This window comes from Dermochelys coriacea, chromosome 11, assembly GCF_009764565.3.
Source record: "Dermochelys coriacea isolate rDerCor1 chromosome 11, rDerCor1.pri.v4, whole genome shotgun sequence".
NCBI lineage: Eukaryota > Metazoa > Chordata > Testudines > Dermochelyidae > Dermochelys > Dermochelys coriacea.
In genome coordinates, this window is record NC_050078.2 from 32964675 (window position 1) to 32979183 (window position 14509).

The 14509-nt window shown below is 38.6% G+C and overlaps 1 protein-coding gene across 5 annotated transcripts in view; it reads right to left on the reverse strand.

Moving 5' to 3' along the window:
* Positions 1 to 3099: 3099 nt before the first annotated feature.
* WDSUB1 (WD repeat, sterile alpha motif and U-box domain containing 1) overlaps positions 3100 to 14509 on the reverse strand; it is a 64280-nt gene continuing 52870 nt past the window's right edge. For 4 of the 5 annotated variants that reach the window (XM_043505157.1, XM_043505158.1, XM_038422136.2 and 1 more), the window contains 2 exons: positions 12159 to 12299; positions 3100 to 3973 (listed from right to left, as the gene is read on the reverse strand). In XM_043505157.1, coding sequence (XP_043361092.1) covers positions 3801 to 3973; positions 12159 to 12299 — 314 coding nt within the window. In that variant the 3' untranslated portion in view covers positions 3100 to 3800. Of the gene's footprint in view, positions 3974 to 12158; positions 12300 to 14509 lie in introns of those variants that run through there. The other variant, XR_005295633.2, reaches the window with a different exon arrangement.

The following is a 14509-nucleotide window of genomic DNA, read 5'->3' on the forward strand; positions in this document are numbered from 1 at the left end:
CCTTGTCCACAGGGAGCTTGCTTCTGATGATGACCTTGGAGAGGTTGGGGGGTTATCTGAAGGCCAAGAGAGAGGGGAGCCAGAAAGATTCTTTCAGGATGTGGTCCCCGTCAAGTATGGGTTGTAATTGTTTGATGATACTCCAGATGGGTTCCAGTGTGGAGTGGTAGGTGACAAGTAGGGGTATATGGTCAGAGAGTGTTTTATTTCTGTACTGAAGCAGATTCTCCCAGGGTATTTGGGTGACCATTCCATGATGTGATCTACTTCTCTGATGGAGTGTCCTTGTTTGTTGAAGGTGGTTTTGAGTGTGATAAAGTATAGGTTTTCTCTTCTGAGTCCCTGGCTGTAGATAATAGATTTCTTGATACGTTTGGAGTGGTTACTGGATCTGTAAAGGCAGGTGTGGTGATCCATTGGTTTCTTGTATATAGTTGTCTGTTCCATTGCTGAAGCCGATTATGGATCCAGGAAGTTGATGCTAGCATGGGAGTGTTCTAGAGCAGCAAGTGGCTCTTTAATTTGTCTCTTACAACTCTTTGCAGCACATGAAATTAAAAAACTGTGTGATTGAATTATTAACCACTCTAAGTTATTAACCAATCAGGATGCTTTACTATGTTATTAACCAATTAAGTTGTTAACTGGCACTAAGTTATTTATTTGCTGTGAGAATCACTATATATAGTACTACAGTAAATGGAACAAAGTCACAGGACTCTGGCTCTTTTGGGTAACTTTGACCACTAATCTGGTTCTTGAGCCCCTGAGGTCTGAGTATCACTTTTCTAGGGAGAGTTTAAAGGATGGGGAGTGGTTGTTGAAGTTGTGGTTGAAATGTATCAATTAGTTTAGGTCATCTATCCAGAAGATGAAAATATCATCTATGTATCTTGGGTATACCACTGGTTTCATGGTACATTTGTCCAGAAATTCTTCTTCAAGGTGGCCCATGAAGAGGTTGGTATATTAGGGAGCCATCCTAATACCCATAGCTATTCCCATGGTTTGGACAAAGCGTTTGTTGTTGAATGTAAAATTGTTATGGGTGAGGATGAAATGAAGGATTTTGGTGATGTGTTCGGAGTGTCTATCTGAGTGTTGTCCATTATCTTGTAACTATTTCAGTCAGATAACGCCATTGTGAGGGAAGTTGATGTATACGGAAGTAATGTTCATGGTGGCAAAAATAGTGTTAATGTTGCAGTTTTTTGGAGGTCAGTTATATCCTGAAGGAAGTTGGCTCTTTGTGTGGTGAGTGGTTTTAGAACAGTTTCTCTGAGTTGCAGTATTCCTTCAGTAAGAATGCCGTGGCCAGATATGGGTCTGCCTAGCTTCCATGGTGTGTCAGGTGGTGGAGCAGTGTAAAGGGAGAGGGGGAGGCAGAAAAGGAGGGGAGCAGTCAGGGCAGTCCCTAGCTATTCTGGGGGGCTGGCTTGAGGGGGCAGAGGGGAACCATCCCCCAGCACTCACCAGCAGCGCAGCTGGGGCCGGGCCGCTGCACTTCCTACCGCCAGTGAGTGCAGGCCTGACCCCGCTGCAGTCCTCAGGGGAGTGGGGGCGGGGCAGGGCTGGGGCAGAGCATGGGAGGGAAGAGGTGGAGCTGGAGCAGAGTGGTGGGGGCCATGGGGAAGAGGCAGGGCAGGGGCTGGAGCAGCACACAGCTGCACAGGGCACCAGGAAATTTGGTGCCGCAAATTTCCTGGTGCTCTACACAGCTGCGTACTTTGCATATGGGTAAGGATGGCCCTGGGAGCAGTGGGGGCAGGGAAGCGTAGGTATGGGAGGGTTCAGAGAAGTGCAAGAAGGAAACACCCAGGAGCACAGCTCCCTTGCCTCTCTTCTTGTCATTCTTTCCTCTACTTTGCTGGACCAAAGGCTGCTCGGAGGATGATCCCTTATACATGTAATAAAAACATGCCTTTTAAAAGCAGAACTGGGTTTTCAAATCTTTGAAGGGTTTTTGAAGGAGTAGATTTTTTTCATGATCCTGGAAATGGTCACAGAAGGACAATAGTTCTCTAGGATTTCAATATCTCAAATCACAGTCCTAAGGTGGGGAGAAGGCAGGCACCATCCACAGTCCTGCAGGAGCATACAGAGAACATAAAGTTTAAGGCCAGGAAGGATCACAAGATCATCTAGTTTGACCTGTTTATCAGTGACCCCCAACACTCCCCAGCTCCCATACACTAAACCCAGCAATGGAAATGAAACCAAAGTAAAGGAGACCCACAGGAGAGCAGACTATCATGTGCCACAGGCACCAAATAAGAAGGACCAAGGTGCACCAGTGCTTGAGGTCCCTGCAATAGCAGGGAAATGATTAAATGAGATATACCCACCCACAAACTGCAGATGAAGGTAAAACCCCGCCACAGTCCTATCAATCTTACCTGGGAAAAATTCCTCCCTGGCCCCACATAGGATGATCAAATACCCACTGAGCATGTGGGCAGGAACCAAACAGCCAAGCACCTAAGAGAATGTTGGTGTAACCTCAGAGCCCTGTCCTGTCCTGCCCAATAGCCCATCTCCAGTCATGTCATCCCTAATGCTCCAGGGGAAGAAGACAAAAACACCTGAGAATGCATAGGGGGATGGGGACATGGAAGGAATCCCTTCCTGACCCCGGCAGGTGACCAGCTGAAACCCTGAAGCCTGAACTTTAGGAACACAAGACAAACTAGAAATGAAACACATGGCTGCTGAGCTGCACCCCTTGCCCTATTACAAGCAACCACATCACACAATCCTACTCATAAATTTGTCCAGCTCTTTTAAAAACTAATTAAGTTGTCTGCCCTCACAACTCGTATTGGAAGGCTGTTCCAGGACCTCACTCCTCTGATGGGTAGAAACAAATGGGGATGCACTCACTGAATGAGTCAAAAATAGCATGTAATCATGTAATTTAAGACTATATCATGCACATATGCACAAAGGGGCTGAATAAAGGTTTCACAGGCAGCCTTAATATTGGCAATTCCTAACTTTTGGGTGGTTGACTTTGCAACCTTAACACTCTTATTTTGTTTGCAGTAGTTAAATATACCAGATATTTTGAGACACACTCAAAAATAGACATTATAGTATTGCTACTTCTAACAGACTTTATTTTTTCAAGCATGCATATATTTAGGCTTGGAAGGATGAGATTTTTAAAAAAATCAATAAATGTCTGCAAACAAATTTCATCGTACACACAAAAATGAAAATATTTCCATTGATAATCGAAATTTACAGATAGGCAAACTAAGAAATATGGTGCTTGAGAATGTATTAGATTTTGATTTAAGGATATTCACTTTGAATACTTTGACATGTGATGTTGACAATTTGTTTTTTAACAGTTATAAAGCTTTAACTTTTTGAATCTCAACATCAAGTGTCATTAAATAATTCCCTGCAACAGTGAAAATTTAAATTGATAAAAATTGAAAAAAAACCCCTTAAAAATAAGCATAATTATCCAATGAAATTATAAAAGAATAAAAATCAAATTCTGCCAACCCTACATATTTTCAATTAGCATTTGAACTTTCTTATACAAAAATATTGTAATTAAAGCTCAAATATTAAAAAGAAATTTTAATAGTTTATTAGGCACCAATATAATTTTTTTTTTTGGTTTAAAGTTCTGCATTTAAGGGACTCTATGTGAGTTACAGACTAAAGACATCATGGACAAAAGCTTACCTTTTTCCTTTCCAGTGTTTTAAGATTTCTGATAGTTATTTCCTGCCACTACCTACAATTTCATTGCAATTAATTTGACAGAACAATTGGTGTATTCAAGACTAAGTTGTTTCATTATATTTTTGCTGAGTTTCTAGCCAGCGATTGATGGCCATTTTCAGAGTCCTATTTGGTGTAAGTATAAGAGATTGGAGAGGGAGATTTGTCATGGGACTAGACCGTCTCTTTTTGCTGATCCAGTTCTCCATTGCCTCTTTTTCATAGGAATAGCCATCTATAAAGAGAAAAATACAATTAAAATGTTAAAATTGCAGTAACATAGGAATGTCCATCCAATGCTCTTACTGTACGTTAGATACTAAAGATTAAGCTTCAACAATACCCCCTGGAATTCAGGGAAGGATTATTTCTCTGAATGGGAAAACTGAGACACAGAGGTTAAGTGACTTGCCAGATCACATGGGATGGGACTTGCCAGATAATATGGGACCACATGGAAATCAAAAGATCTTCTTTTTATTCACTACACTCCATGTTCTGTACAGAATGGATGTATGGTTCTATATTATCATCTCAACCTTTATTTCTGCAGCAGAAGTGCAGTTTTTTCATGAAAATAAATAAGTATCCCAATTTAGATTTTTAACTACAATGAACAAAATACACCACCAGAAATTCTGTCATGTCCTACTGTATTGGTAGATCAACACCAAATATAAGTGCAGCAGATTACTTTTAAAATGATGTCAACTGTAGTTAGACACTAAGTATTTTAACATTGTTTTCTATAATTAATTTAAGCCTATCAGAAGCTCGAGTGCAGTTATAAAAAAAATTCTTGCAAATTTAACAAAATGCCACAGTTACAGCAAAGCTAGTTCACTGATGCTAGTATTAAAGCCCATGTGTATTAAATGAATCCCTGTCTTAAGAGAAAATCTCATGGTAGCCCCAATGTGACCAAAGGCTGCCCCAAAATAATTCAAGTGCTGCTGAGATCAGATGAAACACTTTAGACTTCAGTGCCTAAGGTAGTATCCCATGTGATACAGAAAAACAGATAGGATTTAGGCCAGGTCTGCATCTGGAAGGCCTTGCTGGTATAGCTTTATGGGCATACTATAAGGGCAAATTTCAGAGTAGCAGCCGTGTTAGTCTGTATTCGCAAAAAGAAAAGAAGTACTTGTGGCACCTTGGAGACTAACAAATTTATTAGAGCATAAGCTTTCGTGAGCTACAGCTCACTTCATCGGATGCATTTGGTGGAAAAAACAGAGGGGAGATAGATATACACACACAGAGAACATGAAACAATGGGTTTATCATACACACTGTAAGGAGAGGTTTCAGAGTAGCAGCCGTACTCCTTTTCTTTTTACTGTAAGGAGAGTGATCACTTAAGATAAGCCATCACCAGCAGCAGGGGGGGAAAGGAGGAAAACCTTTCATGGTGACAAGCAAGGTAGGCTATTTCCAGCAGTTAACAAGAATATCTGAGGAACAGTGGGGGGTGGGGAGAAATAACACGGGGAAATAGTTTTACTTTGTGTAATGACTCATCCATTCCCAGTCTCTAGTCAAGCCTAAGTTAATTGTATCCAGTTTGTAAATTAATTCCAATTCAGCAGTCTCTCGTTGGAGTCTGTTTTTGAAGCTTTTTTGTTGAAGGATAGCCACTCTTAGGTCTGTAATCGAGTGACCAGAGAGATTGAAGTATTCTCCAACTGGTTTTTGAATGTTATAATTCTTGACGTCTGATTTGTGTCCATTCATTCTTTTATGTAGAGACTGTCCAGTTTGGCCAAGGTACATGGCAGAGGGGCATTGCTGGCACATGATGGCATATATCACATTGGTAGATGCGCAGGTGAACGAGCCTGTGATAGTGTGGCTGATGTGATTAGGCCCTATGATGGTATCCCCGAATAGATATGTGTCCACTCTATACGGCTAAATTCAGTGCCTTGCATAGCTCTGTGTGTCTATATCAATCTCCCCTCTGTTTTTTCCACCAAATGCATCTGATGAAGTGAGCTGTAGCTCACGAAAGCTTATGCTCTAATAAATTTGTTCGTCTCTAAGGTGCCACAAGTACTCCTTTTCTTTATAAGGGCAAAGTACTCCTAGTGTGGATGCAGCTTATACTAACAAAACTGCGCTTTTACTTATTCGAGTTGCCTGTGTCCCCATTCCCCCACCCTCACATATGAAATAAGTTATACTGGCAAAAGCACAGTCTACAGTAGAGGCTTTTGTTGACACAGCTACGTCAGTCACAAATCACACTACATCACACCCCTGACTGATTTAGCAAAATAGAAAAATTTCTAGCATAGACCTGGATTAGTTGTGATGAATATAAAGCGAATTCTTTCTTGAGGCTACAAGACACTGACATCTTGAACTAAGGCCTGGTCTACAAAAGTTTTACCAAAAAGAAACTCTCTGTTCTCTGTGTGTGTGTGTGTGTGTGTGTGTGTGTGTGTGTATATAAATCTCTCCTCTGCTTTTTCCACCAAATGCATCCGATGAAGTGAGCTGTAGCTCACCAAAGTTTATGCTCTAATAAATTTGTTAGTCTCTAAGGTGCCACGGGTACTCCTTTTCTTTTTGCGAATACAGACTAACACGGCTGCTACTCTGAAACCTGTCATTATGAAAAGTTTTACCGACATAGTTAGACTGATTGGGGTGTGAATTTTTACTGACAAGGCTATGCTGGTAAAAGCCCTAGCATATACATAGTTATATCAGTATAAATGCTTATAATGGTATAGCTTATGCTATTTGGAGGGAACCAGTAAAAAGCATTTTTATTCTGATATTACTGCATCTATGCAAGACAGTTTTTCTAGTATATCTATACCAGCATAATTTTATCAACAGAACCCTCCTATTGTAGACAAGGTCTAACTAAATACAGTCTAATATAAGCACACACATTCTTCCTAAATCCTTTGCAGGACTAAGTAGTCATGGAAGGGACTGCAACTGCGTTATTCATAAATTCACAGATCATACCCATCAAGTACAATAACCAATCTGTGGAGAGGAGACTGTGTTCTCTGTGTATTGATTTAAGTTTTCATACTAAAACACCAGATAGAAATTAAATATAATAAACATTGTGTGTGAAATTCTTGCCCATTGACGTCAATGGCAAAACTCCCACTCACTTCAATGGGGCCAAGGTTTCACCCTATACTTTTATGTCACCTCTATCTAGGGATTACCCCCAGAAAGATCAATATTTAGCTACCAGTGACCATTTATGCATCAAAAAATTGCTTTTATTAAGTATCTGTATTCCAAGTATTTTACAAAAACATGTTTGTAAAATGCTTTTACTGGATTCCCTTCAACCTTTCAAATAAATGTTCTCAGCCTCCTGCTTTATGAAAGGCTGTCTTCGTGGGTTATAGCCATGCTTTTGTCCATGATGTCTTTAGTCTGTAACTCACACAGAGTCCCTTAAATGCAGAACTTTAAACCAAATAAATTTGTTAGTCTCTAAGGTGCCACAAGGACTCCTCGTTGTTTTTGCTGATACAGACTAACCCGGCTACCCCTCTCAAACTTGTCACATCTTATCTGTCCCTTGATTAGTGATTTTATCAGGTTTTACTATACACAAGGCATCCCCTATAGAAATAGCATATTCTCCTTTCAGAGTAGCAGCCGTGTTAGTCTGTATTCGCAAAAAGAAAAGGAGTACTTGTGGCACCTTAGAGACTAACAAATTTATTTGAGCATAAGCTTTCGTGAGCATATTCTCCTTATCGGTCCTGGATAGCTAAATTCCCAGCATGTAAATAGTTACAGACAGACTAGAAATTGTTCCCAGCAGGGATGCAACAAAATGTAGTTAGCCATCCAAGATAAAAAGCTTCTCTCAATTGCAGTTTTTAAATTTTAATCTTGGACTTTCCCTCCTTCTCCCACATAATAGGAACTATAAAAGCAGAGATAATCATAATCTTCTCATTGGTAGCAAAGCAACTGCTAAGCATTGTTATCACTGACTATTACTGGTCTGAATTCACTTTCTCTGTGATTGAGCTACAGTTAAACCATCAATCATTTTGCTTGCTAGCAAAATTAGTACTATTGTTTTTAAACTTTTCACCTAGTTTAAAATGCTATGTAGAATTAATGCATACATAAAATCTCAATGTGAGCAACTCTGAAATAAAATGTTACGTGAAACCAAGTTATGATAGCATTAATTTTATTCTTAGTATTTCTCTCGAGAATTTTTTTAAAGCAATCATCTTTCCATGGAATTAAAAATATTATAAAAACAAAGTGATTCTGTGGAAGAATTAACAATATTTTCTATTGGTGAACAAATACGTCCCACTGAGCATTTGATAAGTGAAGAAAGCAGGGATTCTCAGCAGATCTATTCTATCACTAATTACATTTCAATACAGGCTTTAAAATTGTTTTGCAAAGTTCATCACAAAGCTGTCAAAGGAATCATCAGAGCTGCTAGGCAAAGTCCCCTGTGCCCACAGCCTTTCACGTATAAACAAGAAGCACTGAAACAATGACGTGACTAGCCAGTAAATTGCAATTGATAATCTGCATTTTAACAACACTGCTCACTCAGCTTCTTTTAAAAATTCATGTATGCATTGACAGTTTACTGCAAATGCAGTTGCTTAGCTATATTTAAGTCAAACAAATTTTCCCCAAAAGTAAACACAGACAATAAAACATTTTAGAGAAAATATAAGGCATTATGCTGAGCCTCAATAAGCATTTGCAACTAATTGTGTTTACAATCTACCTCTAAAAAAGTTAGAAATGCAGCTAAATATTTATATTTAGCATACTCTAGGTTATTGATTCTGAGGTCAAAGAGAGAAACTATTACGGGGTTCTGAAATACTAATCACACATCAACTGTAACAGAATTGATGCATCCCACAAAATACAATTATTTCAGTGCATCAGTTACAAGTGAACTTCTGACTAAACTAAAGCAGAATAGGAAGTCAGAGCCGTGCTTTACCGGACTGCATAAAAGCAATATCATTATTTTAAAAAACCAACATTTTATTGCAACAAGATAGATTTTGTGAAATACAAACATCAGATTTAATAATATTTTAAATATCTTAAATTAACATTGTCAATTTAGTTTAATCCAAAACTTAATTTATCTTAACAAATATTATTATTATTTTTATTTATTAACACATTTTTCTTAATTTAAACATTCCCCTCCAGCACAGGAAATACAAACAGAACAGCACTAAAAGACATCATAAAAACTAGAACCTGAAAACTGATTATAAACAGATCAGGCTTGTTTCATTTTCAATCTCAGTGAAATGCACAGAGTAACAACTAGAATAAATTATACACATTTTTGAAAGGCCCCCCCCCCCATTTTTAACAATATAAAGAAAGTGTGGGGTAAATTTTTCAATAGGCTCCTAAATTACTTAAGTGCTAACAGACAGATTTTTCAAGAGATTTAGGTGCCTAAGGATGCAGATAGGGATTTTCAGAGCTGCCTAGAAATCAGTGGGAGTTAGGTACCTAAATACCTTTCAAAATCTGGCCCAAAGTGCCTAAGTCACTTTTGAAAATGGAAATTAGACTCCTAAGTAACTTAAACACTTCGGAACATTTTACCCACAGGTATATAATTATTTTGATACTGTCTCTTCAAAACAAATTTAGTAAAATGCATAGTTATTATTGGTTTCTAAGCTCTCTGAGGCAAGCACCTCAGTGTTTTCCATAAAGCATCTAGTCTTGGGCATTACCAAAATAAAAATGATGATAATTCTAACACGTTCCTCATTGTATAATAGCACTAAATGGAGCAGGGACTTTTAAATTCTTAAAGTCAGTAAAGCAAAATGTTTTATCATGCAACAGAAGTAATGTATGGCAAAGTCATTAAAATAAAAAAAGTCCATCTTGTGTTTCTTGAAATGAACTAAAGTATTATTTCTGTTTAGCATTTCCTAGTTGGGTGTTCCACTGCTTGATCTGCACAATATATTTTTCTGTCAACTTTCATTGAAAATCATTGGTTTTGGTTTTTTCTATATAAAAATGTCAAGAGACACAACAACATGAACATAGATCAAACATACAGTGAATACTTCCAAAAAGTGTAAAAAATCTCATGGTATCCACAAGAGCTACAAAAAAAAGGAGCCACATCCTGAAATCCATCACAGTTGTTTGCAATGCTCTGGTGAGGCAAATCAAGTTTACATTCACCCCGACTCCCTCTGTGTAGGGAAATACTATGGTGATGTGGCACCCTATAGGAGTGCCACTCTCTCCTTGTTCCTCAGTGCCTTGGAAGTAGGAAGGCATCCCTACACTTCAGCCATCTTAACTGTCTTACCAGCAGCTTATGTAATATAAATCAGTGTTCAAGTTCTACACTATGCTGGGCACTGGACCAGCACCCCAGAATCAATGAGAGCACAGGAGACTTTCACAGATTCACATATTCCAAGGCCAGAAGTGACCACTATGCTCATGTAGTGTGACCTCCTATTTAATGCAGGCCATAGAACTTCTCCAAAACAATTCCTATAGAATATCTTCTAGAGAAAACATCCAATCTTGATTTAAAAATTGTCAGTGATGGAGAATCCACCATGACCCTTGGTAAACTGTTCCAATGTCTAGTTAACTTAATTGTTTAAAAAATGGTCTTATTTTCAGTCTGATTTTGTCTAGCCTCAACTTCTAGCCACTGGGTTCTATTGTACCTTTATTGGCTATACTAAAAAGCTCATTTTCAAATATTTGTTCCCCCATGTAGGTATAGACAGTGATCGAGTCCCCCCTTAAAGTCACCTGCATACCCATCACTCTCGTGATGCACGAGGTGCACGAAAGTTGGTTTGGGCTTTATATATATAATTTACACATAAAAACTATGTTAAAAGAAAACTAAGATTGCAGAACCAAGCACTCAAAAGTTCGGAAATGCCAGAATTGAGATTGCCCCCGGAACCTTAACTTGGCCCCCTAGTGCATATGCATTCTGATACAGTTTTAATTCTATGATCACATATTATTTTTCCAAAGGATCTCTGCCTCATTTAGTACATAGGATGGAGAGTGCTCATTTAATGAGCAGCTATCCAATTTTTTTTTTTAATCTTCATTGTTCCATGTGTAACCCTAGGTCTTATTTACTGCCCACTAATCAAGTCCTGTTGTGGAGATAAAATTAATTTCCTCATGGACTTTTTTCTTGCTCTCATCACTGCAATATCTGAGTGCCTCACAAATAATTAATTTATTTTCACAACACCCTATAAGATGAGGGGGTGTTATCCATTTTATAGGTGAGGACTGAGCCAGAGAGAGATTAAGGTAAAAAGAATCCACTAATTTTGGGTGCCTAATTTGACACACCTAGGACCTGATTTTTCAGAACGCTTAGCATTATACAGCACTTTATACAGTCAAAGCATAGTTTCCATTGACTTCAGTTGCAGCTATAAGTGCTCAATGCTTCTGCAAATCAGAACCAGGGTCTCAAGTCAGGCACACATGAAATGAGGCGCACACAATCAGTGAAAAGTTTGGTTTAAGTGATTTGCCTAGCATCACACAGGAACTCTGTGGCAAAGATAGGGATAGAACCAATTACCCATGGCAGGATTCAACTGTTTTAACCATGATACTATCCTTTCTCTTCCTGTAGTCCCATTTTATTCACTACATACCTTCCAACTCTGCAACAAATGAAGAAGTTGTGCTACAGACAAGAATTAATTTCTGTACACAACCCTGACTCATCCCCACAGCAGGTCAATCCTGTGCACTGTATGAGACAGAAGTCCTGTGGAAAAAACAGCATGTGATCTTGGAAATAAAAGACTATCATTATGGCTGAGTTTCAGTTGCAAAGGCAACAGAGGTATGAGCTCTTCCACATCTGGGTACTTAGGGCCTAATCCCATAAACATTTACTAGCAGATGCAGCATATCTGATAAATCCAGGATCTATTTGAATTGCAGTGGGATTTGTGGTTCTAGTTCCATCCAAGCTTTTTAGGTGACATAATACATTTCATATATCATCTCTATTTTTACTGACTGACATACAGTGCCAGGTTTTTAAAGGGGTTTGCTTTTGTATGTGCACATTTCCTGCATTTGTGCAAAACAACTGCGTAATTAGTCTTGTAATTACACAGTTTGCATGGGCACAAAATAAGAGGCCCTTTACAAAATTTTATGCATCTTAATACCAGAAGCATGATTTCACAAGCCAAATATTCAGAAGAGCAGAAACAAATTTATTTTTTACCTTGATGGAATTTGAATACACTTAAGGATACTAGGAATTCAGAATGCACGTACTTATCATTATTTAAGATATATATTGATTAATAGTTCCCCAGTATTCATCTTTACACCTGAACAATTTGCTTTAATAAACTTGAAGTAGCTCATAAACATACCTGCTGCAATGACAGGCTCCTTCATAAGCTCCCTAGTTATAGGACATAAGAATTCATCAGGAATACCAAGAGAAACAGAATCCACCTTGATCCTCAGTTCCTCAATCTTCCGGAAGACTTTGCTGCGTAAACCTAGAGACTCTGAAAAGGGATGGTAGATTACAATCCTTGGAACATATTTCCTGTTGGCACATTAACCTCTGAAACACAAACACATTACCAAGCAGAGAGATTGCTTCTGGTGCAAATTGGAAGACCTTTCCAATATTTCAGGAGCTCTGTAAATACATCGTTTCTAACATTTTCCTCATGGTTGACAGAGACCAACTAACTTGTTTTTTAAGGCATAAAAAGCTATCTACACTATATACCAAGTGATGTTCAAAAATACATTGAACAAAACTTGTTTCCCAGTGTATTTTAAAATACATTGAACAAAACTTGTTTCCCAGTGTATTTTCCTAATCTAGACAGAGTATCGGGTTAACCGTGACCAGCTAACAGCTGACGTGCAGTCCAAAGTGCTACATCATGTTTAACATAGCACGAGTTAACACGTGTTTAACATGATTCTAGTGTAGACAAGCCCATGGCTGAAGTCATGCACTGGACTGCATTAGGGCTATGTCTACACTGCAGGTTAGGGTTAGGGTTTGAGCTAGTGCACTGAAAACAACAGCGTGGACATTGTGGCTCAGAAAACAACTCAGGCTCTCAAATCCAGCCAACCCTCTGAATCTGAGCTATCCTGTATATTTACTGCAGCTGCAAGATCCACAGTGCTATTTTTAGCAAACTACTTTGAGCTAAGGCTAATGCAAGTCTGTCTACTTGGGCTGGGAGGCTTGCTCCGAGGTGTAGCATAGACATACCCTTTCATGAATTAGGTGAGCCTGGGTAGGGTTAATCCACTCCACTTTATGCAGCTGCTTTGCAACAGGAAGGAACCTCTGACAGTTTGACAGGAGCTGGCTCCTTTGCTAGTCCCTGTCAGGATAAAGGAGTGCTTATCCCCTATGGTTCCCTTAATGACCATCTGCATGATTATTGTAGGAGGAGTCCTTTAAACTAGATCCTCAACTCTGTCTATGGATAATGACAGGTTTCAGAGTAACAGCCGTGTCAGTCTGTATTCGCAAAAAGAAAAGCAGCACTTGTGGCACCTGAGGGACTAACAAATTTATTAGAGCATAAGCTTTCGTGAGCTACAGCTCACTTCATGCTGAAATGCATCCGATGAAGTGAGCTGTAGCTCACGAAAGCTTATGCTCTAATAAATTTGTTAGTCTCTAAGGTGCCACAAGTACTGCTTTTCTGTCTATGGAGTTTCATACATGCATATTATCAACAGATTTGCTATAATAGCCTCATTTTCAGGTTGTTTAATCTTTTCTGACAGAAAAGCAAGTTCACAGACAACTGCAAAGGCACCAAAATTGGATATCCCCCAAATCCGAACAAGACAAATTAACAAAATATTCTAGATTTAAGTATTGTTGCATAAATACAGCATTTTCTTCTCAGGATTTCACATACTGTCATTTCCAAAATCCCTTTTATTCCCATCTAGGCCTTTATAGAGCCTTTTTCTCCTTTAATCATTTCCTCTCAGGAAACAGAGAGTGGCCACTTTGACTCCTGTCACGTGTGATTTGCCACTGTGGCGTCTGTTAGGTGAAGCAGTATGACCAACCTTGCTCATCCTGGTCAGATGATATCTGTTACTGTCACAACTAGTACTGTCAATTAAAAACAGTTAACTCACACAATTAACTTAAAAAAAAGTGATTAAAAATAATCCCAATGAATCGCACTGTTGAACAACAGAATACCATTTAAAATTTGTTATAAAATTTTGGATTTTTTCTACATTTTCAAATATATTGATTTCAATTACAACACCGAATACAAAGTGTACACTGCTCACTTTATATTATTTTTATTACAGATATTTGCATTGTAAAAATAACAGTATTTTTCAATTCACCTCCCACAAGTACTGTAGTGCAATCTGTTTATTGTGAAAGTGCAACTTACAAATGTCGATTTTTTTTTGTTACATAACTGCACTCAAAAACAAAACAAGGCAAAACTTTAGAGCCTACAAGTCCACTCAGTCCTACTTCTCATTCAGCCTATCGCTAAGGCAAACAAGTTTGTTTACATTTACGGGAGATAGTGCTGCCCACTGCTTATTTAAAATGTCACCAGAAAATGAGAACTGGCAGTTGCATGGGACTTTTGTAGCCAGCCTTGCAAAGTATTTACGTGCCAGATATGCTAAACATTCGTATGCCCCTTCACGCTTCGGCCACCATTCCAGAAGACATGCTTCCATGCTGATGACGCTT